Source organism: Squalius cephalus (genome assembly GCF_949319135.1).
Source record: "Squalius cephalus genome assembly, chromosome: 10".
Classification (NCBI taxonomy): Eukaryota; Metazoa; Chordata; class Actinopteri; order Cypriniformes; family Leuciscidae; genus Squalius; species Squalius cephalus.
In genome coordinates this window covers 15,838,229-15,856,774 of record NC_137131.1, presented here as the reverse complement: position 1 = coordinate 15,856,774, position 18,546 = coordinate 15,838,229, and the positions used below count along the sequence as shown (strand labels likewise).

Here is an 18,546-nt window from a genome sequence, read left to right as displayed (position 1 = left end):
ACTTAATTTGTATGTTTATTTAATGTTAATGGCCAAAAAAGTATTTGGTAACTGGTCTGCAAATATTGCAATTCTCACATAATGATATGAAAATAAAGCAACTTAATATTAATATAATAATTTGACCTTCTTAGGTTGAGGATAAACAATGCCAGGAGGTTGAGCATCTCTCTTAACAATCATTTGTTGAAATAGATGAATTATTAAGAGTTTTGGACCTTATTATGCAGCCTATTTGTGTAAAATTGCATTATCAAAGCCCTTTTCAGTAAAAAACACAATGTATTTTATCATTGGTTTTAGAGCAGTTCATGCTCATGCTTTAGCTGCTAATGTAGCCAGTCAGCTCTGAGTGGATCAGCACCATATCTGCCATCCATGAGATGGTCCAGCCCACGGTGAGAAGCACAGCTCATTCAGATGAGTCATCTCACAGATAGGCCCTATAACACACGCCAGATCCAAACACACACGCCTGCACAGATCAATATACAGCCATGCAGTATATTCATGTGTACCTATAGATATCTGAAACATATATGATTAAATAACAAAGTCAGAAATACATTTCCTTTCCATGTGGAAGAAATTCTATCACAAACAGATGAGGGTCCTCTCTAATGTGTCATACAGTATATGCATCTTGATGACAGATGCTCTTTCCTGTTATATCATAGCCAAGGTCCATCCAGAAGGTACTTAATCTGTCTTTCCTGCAATAGAACTAATGCTTTCAATCATCAACCCACTAAGAGCACAGTGGCAGGACAATAAATTGCTTTTTCCCTTTAAGGCAAGACTACTTTTTGCATAACAGGGCTCTGTAGGGTCATATATGGAAGTACACATTCAAGTCACCTTCATTCAAACCAAGAAACCATTTCACATAATGACGGGATCATTTAACAGTTCACATTCACATAAAGGGCGTCATGTACCATTTTTTGAGGGTATACCATTGAGTCTCTAAGGTAAAACCAAACCAAATGGAGCTCCCTAGGGAGAGAAAACAAAAAAATTTGCAGTTTGAATGGGCATGACACTTCTATTCATATACTGTACACGGTTTGACTGTTTGAAAGGGAAACAGGAAAAAGCCTGTATAAATAAGCCTGGACAAATGGTTAATCAATAAGTAATGGAAGTAAATCAATCAATATATTTTTTTAACAACAACTCCTTTAAAAACTACTCTCTCATGTCCATCATTAATGGCTTCCTCTTCCTGCATCAGACATAACGCAATCTTGTATTTTCAGTTGTTAGCATTTCAAGATTATGAACTGACAGCCTGTCTGCTGTGTTTACCATTAAACAATCATTTTGAAATTAGCTATATTTGGAAACCACAACAAAATGCTATAAGAGAACTCGCAGAAAATTTTATTTTTATGATATCCGCCAATAATGATTGCACAAATTTTTTTTAAGGTGACGTAGTTACATTGCACTTACTCAAATAAGTACAGAGAAATATTGATTAACTACATGTACTTACTATAGAGTTATGGTTAGGGTTTGGATTAGGGTTAGTTACTTGTAATTATGCATAATTTACTGTTATTACTATAGCAAGTACATGTAGTAACGTGTAACACTTAAAATATCCAAGAAAACCTCTTTTTTTATAAAGAAAACATCCTAGCCGTGAAAACTTCCTTTTTTTTTCTTGGCTAGCATTACAGTATATTATTTGGGGAGAAAAGTCAGATCTTAAAGTGACAGCAGCTTATAAACCTGCTGCAGTCTGCTAATGTCAATCAAAAATAAAAAGAAAAAGAGAAAATCACTCACTGCACTTGACTGAATAACATTTGTAGCTTTAATAAGGATTCACCTATATTTAGAGTGAAGACTATTTTACATTATATATTCAATTTGTACTATTGCTTGTAATTATTTATCGCTTTGTTCTTATTTTATTACTGACTGTTTACTCGTCTTTAAAAAATGTTGAACTTTATATTAGTTGGGCTAGTAGATTTGGTTGAGGTATAAAAATTGGAATCGAGATTTGCAAAATTTCACTGGAATTACATGCAAGCCACATTTAAATCTAATAATGTTAATTAATAATTGTGATTAATTGCAGAAAAATGTGAGGTGAAATAGGCTTTTTTAATCGACTGACATATAGTAATATTTTTTTGTACTAGGCTATTGTCTATATCACCATGGTCAGCCTTTCCTTCCACTAATGTTCCTGTCAGTCCCTTTGTATTTATTTCTCTCTCATTTGTTTACCCCATGTTGCTTTTGGGGGCAACTGAGGAAACAGGGATGTGTTAATCCAGGGTCATATTTGGTAAACAGGTCTAATCTGAGGCCTCTGGAACAGAACAAACACCCACCCACACACACCTCTGCCATCACAGACATACACTGTGCCAACCCGCCAACTGTTGAAATATATTAATAATGCATAAATAACATACTACAATAGCAAGACAAGGTAAATCCTGTGAATTTCTGTCACAAACTGATGTTCATATAAACTCATAATCTCCTTCACATTCATAAAAAAAAGTATTTGGGAGTCATTCCAGTTAGACAGTATATTTTGAACTCCGTGTAGTAAAAAAAAAAAAAAAAAAAAGAACTGTCCAAAGGATGTGTTGTTGTAATTTAATTATTTCTATAAAGCATATTTTATAGATTTTCTGTTAAAGCTCAGGCACCTATAAAATTATTAACGGAATGACAGGAAAATTAACAGGATGCTTAACAGGATAGAACCAAACTAAACCAAATAAAGAGCTAAAGTTAGCCATTGCTCAGTGAGGGATTTAGAGTTAGTTTACATGAGGGTGTAGACTTGAACTTGAAGTTATCATACCGATTCATGTAATTTTAATAAACAGGGTGGAATATTTTAGACAATCAACTATTATAAAAATAAAAAAATCACATCATTTATCAAATTAATTGATGATACTTGTGTGCTGTTGTTTCCCCTACTAAAAATGTCACTTCCTGGAGAATGATGTATGAATTTTCACTATGGGTTTTCTTAAAAAAAAAAAAAATTGCAACCAGCTACTGGCTTTTGTTGGACAAAAGGATATTATAAAAGACTAACAGGATGGAAAGAACAATAAATAATTTAAAAATCACCTCAATTTTCAGCTAACTAACTGATATAATACTTAATCAAAAATATGATTTCTAGTTTAAAATATTATGTTTAATATTTTTTCCAATGTTTTCCAACATATATGATGGAACTATGGAAATATAGCATGCAATAAACACAACCCTTGGTCACTTAAGGTACACTTAAATGGAATAATGCCTTGCCTTGCCTTAAGGGACAAAATATAAAACCCAGTGACCTTTGTGAAAACAAATGACGTGAGACATTTTCTCAGAACATTCCAGCCATTTTTGCAACTGCTTTCAACCAACTGGTGTCACAGTAATTTTAAATGAATGTATGAAGTCAGTTCCACTCAAGTTCACACAGGTGTATTTAAGAGTCTAAACTGTAGGTGTACAGATAATAATAACCAGGCTTCCACCACTTTATATGCTCATCCTATACAAGCCCATGTAAATGTACAGATGATACTTTCTGAGTCCACACCAAAACCTATCCAACTATCCATACTACAAAATCTATAGTACAGGGCTGAAGCCATTAAAATTGTCATTGTATTTTTAATGATGTTTTGTTTAGCTAAACAAAGTAACACACCTCTGCCGACTTAATGCACAATTTCAAACTACCATTCAATATGGCATTCTGTAACTGTATTTCTACACTGCACGCACTTAGTACTTAAAAAAAAAAAAGCATTTCCATATGGATATGGATATACTCATTCAGTCCAGCTTAATTCCTTATTTTGCAAAGTTCATCTTAGTTCTTTGACCAATCTATTGTTGCCATTGAACAAAGGCTCTCATTCTTCAAAGCATGGAGTGTTTCTGTAGTAGGGGGCGGGGAGAGTGTTATCACAGTGAACTGAAAGCCTAGTGGCTCTTTTGATGTGCAGACAGACACAGGCACTGCAAAAAAATCATACAAAGTCCACGCATATTTACTGTTCTCAAAGATGTCTATTTTCTATTTAGCCTGTCAAATTAATAATTCTTCCACATTCTGGGCCTATCCAGTACAAGGTACATTTCAAATTAATATATATATATATATATATATATATATATATATATACATACACACACTCACTATAATACTATATATATATATACATACACTCTATGTCCTGAAGCAAAACTAGTTAAGCACTACACTTATTTCCTTGCACCTTCTCCATGTGTGGACCCATGTATATGCTTTATATGCATTATTGAAGTACTGCCTAATAAGATTGGGATGCTCCTGACATTATGGGACAGTGAAAAAATGTCTATGCTTTATATGCATTATTGAAGTACTGTCTAATAAGATTGGGATGCTCCTGACATTATGGGACAGTGAAAAAATCTTCTTCCACTTTGGGGAGATGCCAAGGCACTGTTTTCTTTAGCCTGCTGGGAAATACTGCTCCAGCTCAACTCCAGTTACTGCCAAAACAACCAGAGCCGGCCTCTGTCTCGCCGCCGTCCAGTGACAGCCCTTTCATGCTGTCTGTGTGCACTTCCTCTTCTGCTGTGTTACATCTTGCAAAGATGTCATTTTTGTCACTAGTGCTCTGTCTTTGATTATATTATATTATATTATATTATATTATATTATATTATATTATATTATATTATATTATATTATATTATATTATATTATATAGAAGCAACTTTAGCCAGTCTGGGATTTCCAGCAGATTTAGTTACTGAATTAGACACACCCCCTAATGATCAACAGGCAGAAAGTGACTCAAAGTCTTCTGGCTATATTGCAAGTTTAACAGACACACACAGTCCTTTTTTATTCTGTAATTCTTCAAATTGGCCATGCTTCATATCCACTCATCAGGTTTGTAAAGTATTACATCAGTACATATCATACTTTATGTTTGTTGAATTGGCTGATGAATTTGCTTTATATTACAGAAACAAAATAATGACAAGTTACATTAAGAAAGACCTATGTACATTTCTGTCATTACTCCCAGCATCATTCTGTAAGCCTCTTACACAAAGTAACAAATAAGCACTCAAGCTAGTCTTTACTCAATTTAATATATTCATTAAAAGTAGAGCAAGAGGACATAATGGAATTATTATTTTACGACTCACACATGGCACACAGACAACCCCCCCCCCCCCCAGTTAATACTCTAATAGACTACAGGAAACTATTTTACCATTTTACACATTATGATGCATCGTCTTATGCTGTCTTACCAACTGGAATAGCTGCTACTCTGCAACATATTTTGGTAGCATAAATGCAAATCAAGATGGCAATAAAAAATAAACTGGGAGGAAAAAACATTATTCATTACACAATTACACATAATACTTCCCGCATAGATCTACCTTATATACAAATAAATAATATTGGTCTTACTGCTTCAAAACTATTAATTAAAATCTTGTAATATAAAAGTATTGTGTGCAGCTCTTTACAATCTATTTATTTTCCACAAGGTTAATCTTATCACCATGGAGGAATTCTGTGAAAATCCATTCTCGTATCCCTGACATGGGGTTAGGTGGAGCCAAACCTCTGCTGTACAGGAAATACTATCACTACCACTGGTACTATTTAAAGCAGTCTATATGGCAGCCCTTCTATTAAAAAACTTAGTCTAACCCCACCCAGACATTTACAGGGTCACTAACAATTGGTGTCAGCTGAGCAGAGAAGTCACATAATGGGCAATGACGGATAATTGATGTTTATTAAGGAACCATAGAAATAATGAGCAAGAACATTTAACGATCGAAAATATGGTTACAATATACAGCACACATGCACTTAATGTGCATGAGGACATTTAGACTGCACTGCATACCATTGAGTTATCAGAAAAAGCAACACTAGCTGCATCTTGAAGATATGATAAAGCAAAAGTTTTCATTTTATTACGAACTTCTTATAATATCTTTGGAGTCATGAGGTAAGAAACATCAAGACTGTCAGATTCTGCCATGCTTTTGTAATAATCAAATATTTAAAATATCCTGTTTTTGGGATCCATATAGCTGACATTCATTTTCAATGACGAGAAGATTTGGGAAGTCTGGGGCAGAGATGAGAGGAAAACCGTGGACTTTTACGCGAGGAACCAATTAGAGGTTTAATAATTCTTACAAAATATCCCTGTAATATAACAAGTTGCACAGTGAATTAACTAAATGAAAGGAATGTCCAAAATAAATAACTCATTTTAAGTGCATTGTGAACAAACACCTGATACCTGATCTTTGACTCAAACTATCCAAGAAAGCCTTTCCACTCTTCTCATCCTCAGAGATGAGCATCTTAGTAGCTCATACAGTCTTACATGCATATTACCTTACTAAAACTATATTTTTTCGCAATTCATCAAGGTGGATATGTCAACTTCAACCAGAAATGATTAGAGGTAAAAAAAAAAAAAACCTTGGGAGTTGAAGAATAATTTTGAAAACACCGTGTGAAGTGGATTACCTTCCTATTTTACACCTTCAGGTAATCCAGGCATGGCTAACCCCACTAAGCCTGTGCTAGCCACACTTAGAGATTCACCTTTATGTCACATCTATTTGAGGCTACAGTGATTGTCTCTGTCACTTTTTGCCATAGCGTTACCTAACACCTAAAGCCCTGAGATCTGTCACTTGCACAAGTTTGGTTTTCTATTGTGATGGGGACCTTCACAGACTTAAAGTTTTTATACTAAGCAAATAATCTCCTACCCCTAAATCTAACAGTCACAGAAATTATTCTGCAGTTTTAGCTTTTTGAGAAGACTTTATTTATTATTTAGGAGTTTCCTCACAATTGAGACCCGAATAATACAGTATTTTGCTTAAATATAATGTGTATTAAAATACCAAATATGTCATTCACACTGAATGAGGAAGTAGCAAATGGTTTGTTCTGATGTTTCACATGCCTCAATAAATTGCATAACACATGCTTGTAATCCATATACCAGGGGTGGATGACACACATATGTGCCATTCAAGGTAAATTATACAAACAAATTAGGATTAAATCCCCTTAATTTATCACTATTCATCATATTTCAACAATTAGATTTGATCCAGCATGTTTGTGCACCAGAAACGCCACCAACCGTTCACGCAAAAGGAAAAATAACAGTGTTTGGGAGCAGGTGACACGATACTGAGTTTATCTGATCCAGTGTTATAAATAAATGATATGTTCTCGTCAGGCCGACAGTTACATAAAAACCTCCATCACGCATGTGAAACAAACCAGTTTCTCCCTCCAAAACACAGCTGACAGCGGCGTTCACATGCGCACACTGAACAGCACACATGAACACCTCCCTTTAAAGAAATGGCCTTGAGCGGAAACATGATTAAAAATGAGTGCTGCGTTACAGTATAATGTGTATGTGTATGTGTGTGAGAACTCCATATACAAAGAGAATTCTGAGACGGCCAGCTGGGCACATAAGCCGTAACTGCAAAATCCAAATAATCCTTTACAAAGACAAGCCATCTAAAGGGGGGTGAGGCAAAAGCACAAAGAAAAAAAAACAGCATATATGCCTGCTATTGCACATTAGAGTGCATAAGCGTGTGTACAGATGAGATACATTTACATGTGTGTGTTGATGTGTGTCTATGTTTGAGATATCCAGCACCTTCAGATCTATATTGAGTTACCGGAATGTCAAGCCACTCAAAATAGCCGGACAGCTTATGGCATTTAAAGCAAAACGCGCCGGGCCGTACACGCAACGAGAGGCAAAAAGGAGGCAATAAGATAAAAATAGACCAAGCCCTCACCTTCCATCATGATTGCAGATTTGCATTCCTCTATCTCCAAGGAGCCTGAAACGGGAGGAGGGGAGGAGAGAAGCCCCTGGTTACCAGATGGAGAGATGTAAAAAAAAAAACAGAGCACACTTCCAGCCTTCAAAACCCTTGGGTTTAAAGTCCCCGTGTCCCTCTTACGACGGGCCGTCGGATGTTTTAGTGCTCCGCGTTTAGGCCATGGATGCTGCTGCTAGTCACTGCGGCTGTGGTCTACACGATTACCAAAGGATGCTCAAAAGGGGGCAGGAAAAAAAGCAGAGTGGAGAGAGACAGAGAGAGAAGGAAGGAGGGAGGGAGGGATGGAGTGAGAGAGAGAGAGAGAGAGAGAGAGAGAGCTGCGGGGAGGGAGGCTTGCTGAGGTCATCACTCAGCTCAGCCAATCCCATGTGCACTGCTGCATGTCACATGGCGAGTGGTTCAGCGCTTCTGTCAGTGTCCTCGCTGGGAATTCACATGCAGACACACACAAGCACACACACTCTTGCACACAGCTTACCTTGTTATGGTGCAGCATGCCGCTCCTGCCAAAACAGAAAGGAACTGGATTAATGGCGCGTTGGGTGCCACAAAGCTAAATACAGGAAACTGTCCATGTTAAACACACACAGACGGAGATACGGTTACACGTTGAGGCTCAGCTGGCGGGTCGTGCCTGCCTCTCTGTGACAAATCAATCAATGTGACATTGCATCTGACAGAAACAGTAGCTTCCCCATGGAGGGAGGAGCCAGCACTCAATACACTGACTTGTGACAGAGGAGCAGGGGAGGAGAGAGAGAGAGAGAGAGAGAGAGAGAGAGAGAGAGAGAGAGAGAGAGAGAGAGAGAGAGAGAGAGAGAGAGAGAGAGAGAGAGAGAGAGAGAGAGGCTGTGTGGTTGTGTGAGGGCTGGTGATTCATTTTATATGAGGAGGTGGGTCTCCCCCTTTGGATTACTAATGAAAAGACAACAACAAAAAAAAGGTTTGGTGGCCTGACAAAATGCTTTTTCTATCCCAAAAGCATCAGCTGCAGTTTTGAGAAAATTTTAAAAAGGGGCGGATGATTTTGTGAGGAACATATGTTTAAAACAATACATGTTAAAAAATAAAACTGTAAATGTAAAATTATACACACTACCGTTTAAAAATTCGGTAAGTTTTTTTTATGTTTTTGGAAGAAGTCTCTTATGCTCAGTGTTTATCTGATGAAAAATACAGTAAGTGTAATATTGTGAAATATTAATACAACTAAAAACTGTTTTTTTTTTAAAATCTATTCTAAAATTTATTTATACCTGTAATGGTAAAACTGAATTTTCAGTAACATTACTCCAGTCTTCAGTGTCACGCGAACCTTCAAAATCATTCTAATATGCTGATTTGGTGATCAAGAAACTATTATTATTATTATCACAGTTGTAAACCATTGTGCTGCCTAATATTTTTGTGAAAGCCATTTGTTTTTTTACCCTAAATTCTTTGATGAACAGAAAGTTCATTTATCAAATCATTTATTTGAAATATATACAAGACAAACAGAAATGGCAAGCTGATTATACAATGTTTTATCAGCATTAAGTTGTTGTTTTAAACTGGATATCTCTCCTTAAGAATAATAATAATACAAATATGAGTGTATTCTGTGGCTATTTTTAACCCTGACACACTCTTTTTATTTTCAGCCAGGCTTGGATAAGCTTCTGTTCACCTAAGTCATGCTCTGGTCCATGTGAGCGTCTCTTCCCCTTATCGCTGTCTGTCTCTAGCGCCCTCTGTCTGTAGTCTACCTGCCTGTAGGCCATACATTTCCAATTATTTATGTTTAAAAAATGATTTATTTGAAAAAAGTTGAGAGTATAAGTTCAGTAGTGATGCAGACATTGACAAAGACACAATTTTCAGTTTTCAGAATCCTGAAAATGAGGTCAAATCCTTAGTCAGTAGGTATTATTCCTAATCAACACAGTCTACCCTAATACAAAACCCACCCAGACTCAAACCACCCTATTATAGCAGATGCTGCCCGCGAATATGTCCCCTCCCCCACTCCATCCATTTTACCCCACCTCTATAACCCCCTTCACCTCCCAGTGGACCAGATCTTATCCTTCTAGTGTGCAGGTGCACAAGTGTTTGTGTCTGTGTATTTACAAGATGCTAAATAAAGTACAAACTAAATGTACAAACTAAAATGACATGATTTTATTCAGCTTGTCATTAGTCAGTAGTGCCAAGGAAAACTGGCTGCTCTCATAACATTGCAGGGAGAAAGAGAGTTATACAGACAAACACATGATTTATAAGCAGGAACAACCCTTACTAAAGGCATGTTATTGCTGTGTGCAATATTATAGATATAGATAGGTAAAGATAGAGTTTTTAAAAATCACGTTGTTTTCCAATTTGATATACAAATATTATGGTTAAAAGTGTGGAGTCTATAAGACTTTTTAAAGTTTTTTTTAATTAATTACTTAAAATAATGTTTTCTATATTAATATATTTTAAAATGTCATTTATTCCCGTGATGGCAAAGCTGAATTACTGACATTAATCCAGTCTTCAGTGTCACATGATCATTTAGAAATCATTCTAAAATGCTGATTTGGTGCTTAAAAACATGTATTATTATTATTATTATAACAGTTGAAAACAGTTGTGTGGCTTGATATTTCAGTGGAAAATGTGATATAGTTTTTTCAGGATTCATTGATGAATACAGAAACACCTTTTGAATGGTAGTATAACTAAAATAGAGAAAAGTACTGTATATACAGCACACATGAGGTTAGAATTTAATGTGATTAAAAATGCTACATGTTCAATAAATGATCCAGGGCATCTTCTGAATTCATCTCTGTACTGCATAACAAATCCTGAATCATCTACAACCAACCACCAACTTCTGTCAACATCCTCCCAAACTCGCCTCGGGTACAAAATATTTGTCAAAGGATATTTGTGGGGAAAAGGTAAAAGGGTTGGGTAGGTGTGTAAACACACACCTACTTTCACGGACATAAATAACTCAAATGAGGGAGGAAGGCTCATGGAAGCATACAAAAACAATAAACACGGTGTAGCTGTATCAGAAATCATCCTCTATCACCTCATTCACTATTTCCTACTGAATATAGTGTGAATTCAGACTCTGATACTGGAGAGGTTTTGTCACATACATGATTCCATTTAACGAGACACTTTTGTCTGTATACTTTTCATTGTGGTGCATTATGGGATTGAATGAATGCACTATACAAAATCTCACCTATTCAAAATGAGTGAATTGTTGGACTAAATATGATGTTTTTTGAAATTAAAATGAGTTCATAAATACAAATATTTTTAAATAGATAACTAATTGAAGGTATATTTTCTGACATTATTGTATGATTTGAATTGTTGGATATCTATAAATTCATGACCTGTCAGGCATGACATGACAGTTGTACTTCTCACGTCTGTTATCAATTTGTACCTCTAATGCTTTCAAAAATGTCACGGGACACCAATGTGCACCGTATTCATGGCAAGTGGCACCAAAAACATTCAGAACTCAGCATATTGTACTAGGCTATACAAAAATAGCACATCAGTAACAGGCTATTATGAGAGGGAACACAATGACACATAGTAACACACATATGTGCACATACACATATACAAAAGGATGATATTACCTCACCAATGCAATTTCAATAACTATCCAGTGAGAGGTCCTTTAGTCATCTTTGTCAATGTCCATGAGAAGCAATCAGCAGCCTCTCTTGGTGCTAAATAAAGAGATGAAAGAGAGTGAGATGGAGAGTGTCAAAGAAGCAGATAGACAGCAATCTGAAACATGAAAGAACAGGCATGAGAGAACAGTCCAATTATTTCTCTGCAGAGGACAAACAGTAGAAACACAGAGACAGCAGGACCCCCAACAGAATACACACACATACAGTACAACAACACATATAAAACACAACAAACACAGAGATGGTATCATTTAAATATGCATGAAAAAAATCTTATTATACAAAAACATTTACATTAAAAAAGGAAAAAAAAAATATTTTTAAAGGTCCTGTAGCTCTGAAAGAGCATGAATCTAACAACGGTAATTTTAAGGATTTCATTCTCAACATATGAATGTTGAATGCAGTTGCTTTGGATAAAAGCATCCAAAAGTGCATAAATATAAAAGAATCTGCCCCCTGTTGTTGGGTACATGTTACTGCATCCAATGTAAATAAAACAGGAAAAGCTGTGACCTTCCATGATCATTTTGCTTCGTGTCTGTTAAAGATTTCAGTCATGTAATACAGCTCTCTGAACATGTCGGAGTCAGTGACACTGTCTGTCTGTGTGTGTGTGTGTAGTTAACCAACTGGACAGCAACTTAAAAGGTCATGTTCCTTTTTACACTTTTGTTTATTTGAACCTGTAATTCAATCATTTAAAATTCATTCATAACTCAAGAAGAAAAACCTCTCTAATGACTTGTTTCAATAAAGTGCCAGTTTATGGGTTAATTTGCTAAAAGTCAATTTAGTGAGTAACCAGTAAATATTTTCAACATAAGTTCATAAAAAATTAAAAGAAATAAAATCCTTGTATAATATCAAAAGAATTGAATCCTGGGCTATAAAATGCATCCTATTTGAACTATTTCTGTAATTTGCAGTATGTATAAAATGCTCAGTTTCTAAATTTTCCATATGCACGGAATACGTGAATGACGAGACTGCATTTGCAAAAATGTGTAGTATATAACAGAGCACACTGTATGTAATACTGAATGTATCCCACAATGCAATGCACTTGACCTGACCTGACAGTCTGGCTAAAATATCAGCTAATATAATAAACTAAAAATGTATATATTTAAAAAAAATCAACTCTCTTTTATATGACTGAACTGTAAAATAAATAAATAATCATACTAAATTATAAATAGACAGCACTGGCAACAATTTAGCATCCAACTGTTCAAAAATATTAACGAATGGTTTCATATTGCATGCTGCTTCAAATTCTTATGTATAAAAAAAGAAGGCAACACTGCCACCTTGTGTTATTCAATGACATGAGACAGATTTAGCTTCTGTTTCCTCCTGAGTGAATTATCCAGGAAAATGAATGCATCATACAGTACAGGGGAAGATGAATCTGCAATTTAAGGGAACAGAGACTGTTTTCCTGATATTAAAAAAATAGCTGAAGTGAGATTTACTTTTTAATTCAAACAGTTCAAAGAATACAACAGATTTTGCACATCCATTCATGTCTCCCGGAAACTAATTCAGGGAATTGTTTTGGTGCTGTTGTTATTAATTCAACCTAAAATACTTCTGTACTTCAGTTATGTACAGATGAAAGTGAATTTTGCTGCCAGACAAGGCCTAGTTATTAGTGAAAGCCACATACTTTGTAAAACACCTCTCAATGTTTCATGAGAGATTCATGTTATGCTGACCCTATTCTGTCATAACAATATTTTGGGCAAATATAATGGGATGGGAGGGAATTTAACAGAAAGACAGTACAGCAAAAGACAAAAGTGTGACAGTGAAGAGATCCAGCTGTGATATTTTCAAGACTTCCCTCTGTCTCCATCATCCCGCTCTCCTACATCTCGGTTTTTCTCCTGCATTTCTCTCCTCCTCCACGTTTGCTGACCTATTTTCCCCCTCAAGTGTTTTTTTTAGTCTCCAATAGATGGCAGACAGACTCTGGGCATCTGGATCATTAGTCTACACGTAAACACACACACACGCGCACAAACTGATTTAGAAGCAGGCGAGTCCATGTGCTGGGTGTGCACCTGTTAGGCTTTAATTGTGCAGTAAATGGCTGCTTATCTGAGGATCTTCTGAGGGTGTGCTCTACTTGTAAACGTGTAATTCTGCCACGGTCCTCCAAGAGTCAAAAATGGGTCCTCAAGTGCTGCTGAGTTCAAAACCGCCCACAACCGCCCTTCTCACTGGGTGTGATTGTCCCTCAAGACAAAGTCCACCCATAGGCGTTCCTAAATCCCTATTTAGGGGGCCAACATCTAGTCAATGGCGATCACAGGAGACATAGGGGGCAATGTTTGACACGTGTACTGCGTTTCTCATCCAAACACTGACGGTTCCAGGCAAATCACTGATAAAATGTAAACTACAACAAACATATTTCACTATTAATGGTATTAACAAACAGATTGAAATATATTATGATATTTTTAATCAAATTATCTTTTAAGATTTAAACTTACAACATTTCACATAGATTTTTATACGGTACATTATAACGTGATGCTTAAAATTACTAGCACTTCAAACGATTGGGTTCACAGCAGTTCTCTGTGTTTTTTTTGGGGGGGGGGGGGGGGGGGTATACTTTTATTCAGCAAGGGCATATTTAGGTGACAGTAAAAACTTTAACATTGTTACAAAAAAAACTCTCAAATAAATGCTGTTCTTTTGAACTTTCCATGTATCAAAGAATACTGAAAAAAATGTTTTCAACACTGATAATAATAAGACATTTTTCTTGAGCACCAAATCCGCATATTAGAATGATTTTTGAAGGATCGCTGCAGAATATTCAGCTTTGCCATCACAGGAATAAATTACATTTTAAAATATATTAAAATACAAAACAGTTATTTTAAATTGTTATGATATTTCATAATATTGCTGTTTTAACTATATTTTGTTAATCAAATAAACGCATCCTTGGTGAGAATAAGAGACTTCTTTCAAAAACATTTTAAAAAATCATATTGTCCCCAAACTTTTGAACGGTAGTGTATTTAAGCAAAATAATATAAAATTTAAATATAGCCATCATCTGTATCAAAAAAATAAAAAGATTATATCTTCAAAAAAAAAACTCACTGGCAATGTGAGACAATTTCCAGTAAAAGATGTAAAAATAGTTCACTTTAACTTCATATCTTTTCATCTAAGTCACAAACATTAGAGCTAATAACAAATAACAAAAGTCAGCATTACAAAGGAGAAGTGATTTTTGCGGGTCACTCGCTGATATTAAACATAACTCAGATAAACAACTTTTAAAACCATCAAAGTTACAGTCTTAAGATGCTTAAGAGTTACAGTTTTTAGAGGTGTACGTCTCATTTGACCCTTTTTCTGTATTTTGGCTAGATGCTGCGATATGCTCTAAAAGCTTGTCTAGCTTTACTCCTTTTGGTCACCAAGAGGGCAGGAAGTGAGCTGATGAGGGTGTGTGAAAGTGTGAGACGACCCTTGTCCGTCTTCTACAGGGCATTGCTTGGCAAACGGCACGTAGGCAAAGGAGAGGAGCAGACGGCACGTCGCTAATCTGTGCCATCGCTCTGCAACAGGAATGTTGTTTTGGTTTGGTCACTCCTGTAATCATCGTCGCTCATCGGCAACGAGTCAGGGTTACAGAAAGCTGAAGACGTGGGGACTTTCCACACGTCCAGACATGTCTAACAGTTACCCTTCAGTTTTGGGTTCAAAAGAGGCTGTGACTTCATAAGTGTGCGCTGATCTCAGTGCAAGCTAGTCTGAATCAGCAGTGCTTGTAAATGCTGGAGATACGGTAACCATCACGGACTAGACTTGCAGATATAGTGAAATCTTTGTTGCAAGTCTGTCTGAAAAGTACAGACAGAAACGTCATTCCAAATCATTGACTGACGTGGCCTCCCAGATTTTTTGAGCCAAATGTATTTTTAATGTAATTCTCATGCATTCGATAATTAAGTTGCACAATTTCTGTACTGTATAGGTTACAAAATGTGCTTGTCTATAACACTGTGGTAGAAATCACCTATTCACACGGATAAGATCAACAAACCCTTTCATTTCCTAATCCTACCCCTGACTTTTCTCACATTCCTATCAAATAAAAACAAACAGCTCTTAATATAAAAAGCCTATGATCTCGGTAATAGCAGTATTCAATTTTAAAATATTTTACTCCTATTTCTGCTAGTGCCAATAATCTCTTACAATGGTCTCAAAATGTCTCCCCATACAATAGTAAAAAAAAAGTGCATAGCTAAGATAAAAGCCATGTGAGAATTAGGAATTACCTAATAAGAGCCATGCACTTTACATCAATATATTTTTACTTTATTAAAGAATCATCTAAAATTAGTTCAATTACAGCAATTCTCATAAACTTTACATCTACTAATTCTTACCATAACCAACTCATGCTATCAGTGATATATTTATAGGGAAAAGATCTAATCAAACTGGCTGTTAAAAAATAAGTCAAGAATAATGTACAATGAGCCAGTCATTATCACAAATAACCCCAGACAGGACCCCGACGGAAGCAGAGGAGTGTTGCATCATTCTGAAAGAGTTTATATTGAGATAATGACTGCCTGATTGCACATTATATTTATATGACGTGTTGGTGAATAAATAAATAAATGGTCATGAAATACTGATATGTTGATTAGAAAGTGCCAGAGAGCCATGACTACTTGCCAGAAACAGCAGTCAAATTTACAGTTTAGAGGTCATTATACAAAAATATTACACTAGAGAACGCAGAAATCAGCATAACATGAACATATTAATATTCTAAAGATTTTTGTAATGTTCACTCACAGGATTTATTCATATATAGAATGTCCTGTGCGTTGACTGGCCAACGAGACAGTGGGAAAGTTTTTTAATTCTCTAGAGAGGGTCTCAGTTTAGGACCTCTAATAGTCTGGTGTCATTATACTGAAAGTGTGTGTGTGTGCGCGTGTGTGTTTGTATATATTTAGTTTAACTCACAGCAGTTAGTGGTTCTGGATGGGACGTTAGCCCTGAATAGACAAGGCAGTAAATGTACTTCTGTACCCCTCCCCTGATCTCATTTCCCGCATCTCCCTCACTCCACACCTAAAGCAGAGCAGTATACTTCCCATAAACTGGGCACATTAACTACATAGGCGGTGTGTGGTTTTATTTATATAAAGACAAGTTAAACACTACTACTACTAGACAAGTGTCATTATTTAGCTGACGTCAGTTCAATGTTGATACAGTTCAATAACTGTCAAAGTCGCATTAGCTATAAAGCAGCTCTGCATAAAACAGTGGTTTTGTTAGTAGAGAATACTGTAAAGCGTGTCTTTACATGGATTTTGCGCAAGATAAGGGGTTTAAGATACTATATTTTTTTATTTAAGTGATGGCTTTATGTGCCAATCCCATTATCCCTTAATATCATTTCCTGTCTGTCTCTATCAATTTTAAAATGGAGCTTGAACACCTTGAGCCTCTGGAATACCCTTCATTACTGAACTGCATCTATGACCGGATTACTTCAAGACAGGTCACTATAATGTGGGTTGTGCGTATGTAGTGACGGAGAAGCACTCCAGCACTAGCTAACTGGCACAAATAACCAGGTCTCATTAATAGATGTGGGACTTTTCAAGCTAAATAAATGCACAGTGAACTGACACTTTTGGCCAAGCTATTTATAGGCTAGGAGAAAGAATCACTTCCACTGTATGACCCTACATTGGTTAGGTCAATCGCAGGGGTTGGATCTTATGGGACTGGAGCGGTAGAAGGAGAGATATCCGGCAGAAACAGGGAACCTGTATGTAGGGCACTCCTACACACTAAAAATCTGCATTGACACATGAAAGAGAAACGATTGCGCCTGCTCTTCTCCTTCAGGCAGTGTGGCAAAGCATAGGAGCTGTAAAGGAACACACAAAGAAGCTGGCAGAGACTACTTGTAGGTAATCTGGCTCATTTAGGGCCTGTTAACTAGCATGTGATAGAGCATTTTGAAAAGAAGCTGTAACATGCGCAAAGACACTATGAAGAGATTAAAATGGGTTTCCTTTCCTTTGTGTTCTTAACAAGAACTGTACGAAGCTTCAACCCACTCAAAGACTGAATCATCTAGCCTGAAACAGCTCACCAAGAATATTCCAGCATCTTTCATCATGCTTTTTCATCCGGCAAAGCTAAACAGTAATGCTTTCCTCTGCTGAGTTCGAATTTCTACTTGCCCTACCAACATTTACAAAATAATAAATAAATAAAAATCTGTAGGCTATATGTGATAAAAATCTGTATTTGTGTTATTTAAGTTTAAGTACCAAACTATCTGTTAGGTTTCTACTATTGGAACAAAAATGTCATATTGTGCAAAATGATTTGTTGATCATTTATAACCCATTCTAACTGAAGCTTTCTCCAGTTAATTATTTCATCATCCTTGTTAGACAGTTAATGTTAACTTGACATATTAAAATCAGCAAAATTAGCATTAGTAACGCCAAATGCAGTACAGTGGCTCTCAACCTTTTTGATCTGAAGACCCCTATTGTCCAACACAACATTCAAAGGTCCCCAAATAAGATATTTTCTCTGACATTTATGTTAATTATAACAAAACTGCTTGTTTTCAAACTTTTCTATTAACAAAAACCAAAATGTGAATTAACCAAAATTTTTGATACCAGAATCCCATGTAATTTCAAGAACTGTATGCTGAATAAAACTAAAAGTTACTTAGGTGGGCAAGAAAAGAAAAAAGGAAATGTGCTTTCAGTTAACTTCTTGATTATAATCTAGTGGGCCCAGGCCCACTGGTTGAAAACCACACTAAACATTTAAAACCCATAAAACATGAAAACCCATTTTGTGTGTGTGTGTGTGTGTGTGTGTGTGTGTG

At 36.0% G+C, this 18,546-nt stretch overlaps 1 protein-coding gene across 11 annotated transcripts in view; it reads right to left on the bottom strand.

The window, feature by feature from the left end:
• sgip1a (SH3GL interacting endocytic adaptor 1a) overlaps nucleotides 1–18,546 on the bottom strand; it is an 82,023-nt gene that overhangs the window by 51,980 nt on the left and 11,497 nt on the right. For 10 of the 11 annotated variants that reach the window (XM_079883679.1, XM_079883682.1, XM_079883680.1 and 7 more), the window contains exon 1: nucleotides 7,870–8,138. In XM_079883679.1, the coding sequence (XP_079739805.1) occupies nucleotides 7,870–7,879 (10 nt within the window). In that variant the 5' untranslated portion in view covers nucleotides 7,880–8,138. Of the gene's footprint in view, nucleotides 1–7,869; nucleotides 8,139–8,395; nucleotides 8,421–11,558; nucleotides 11,652–18,546 lie in introns of those variants that run through there. The other variant, XM_079883676.1, reaches the window with a different exon arrangement.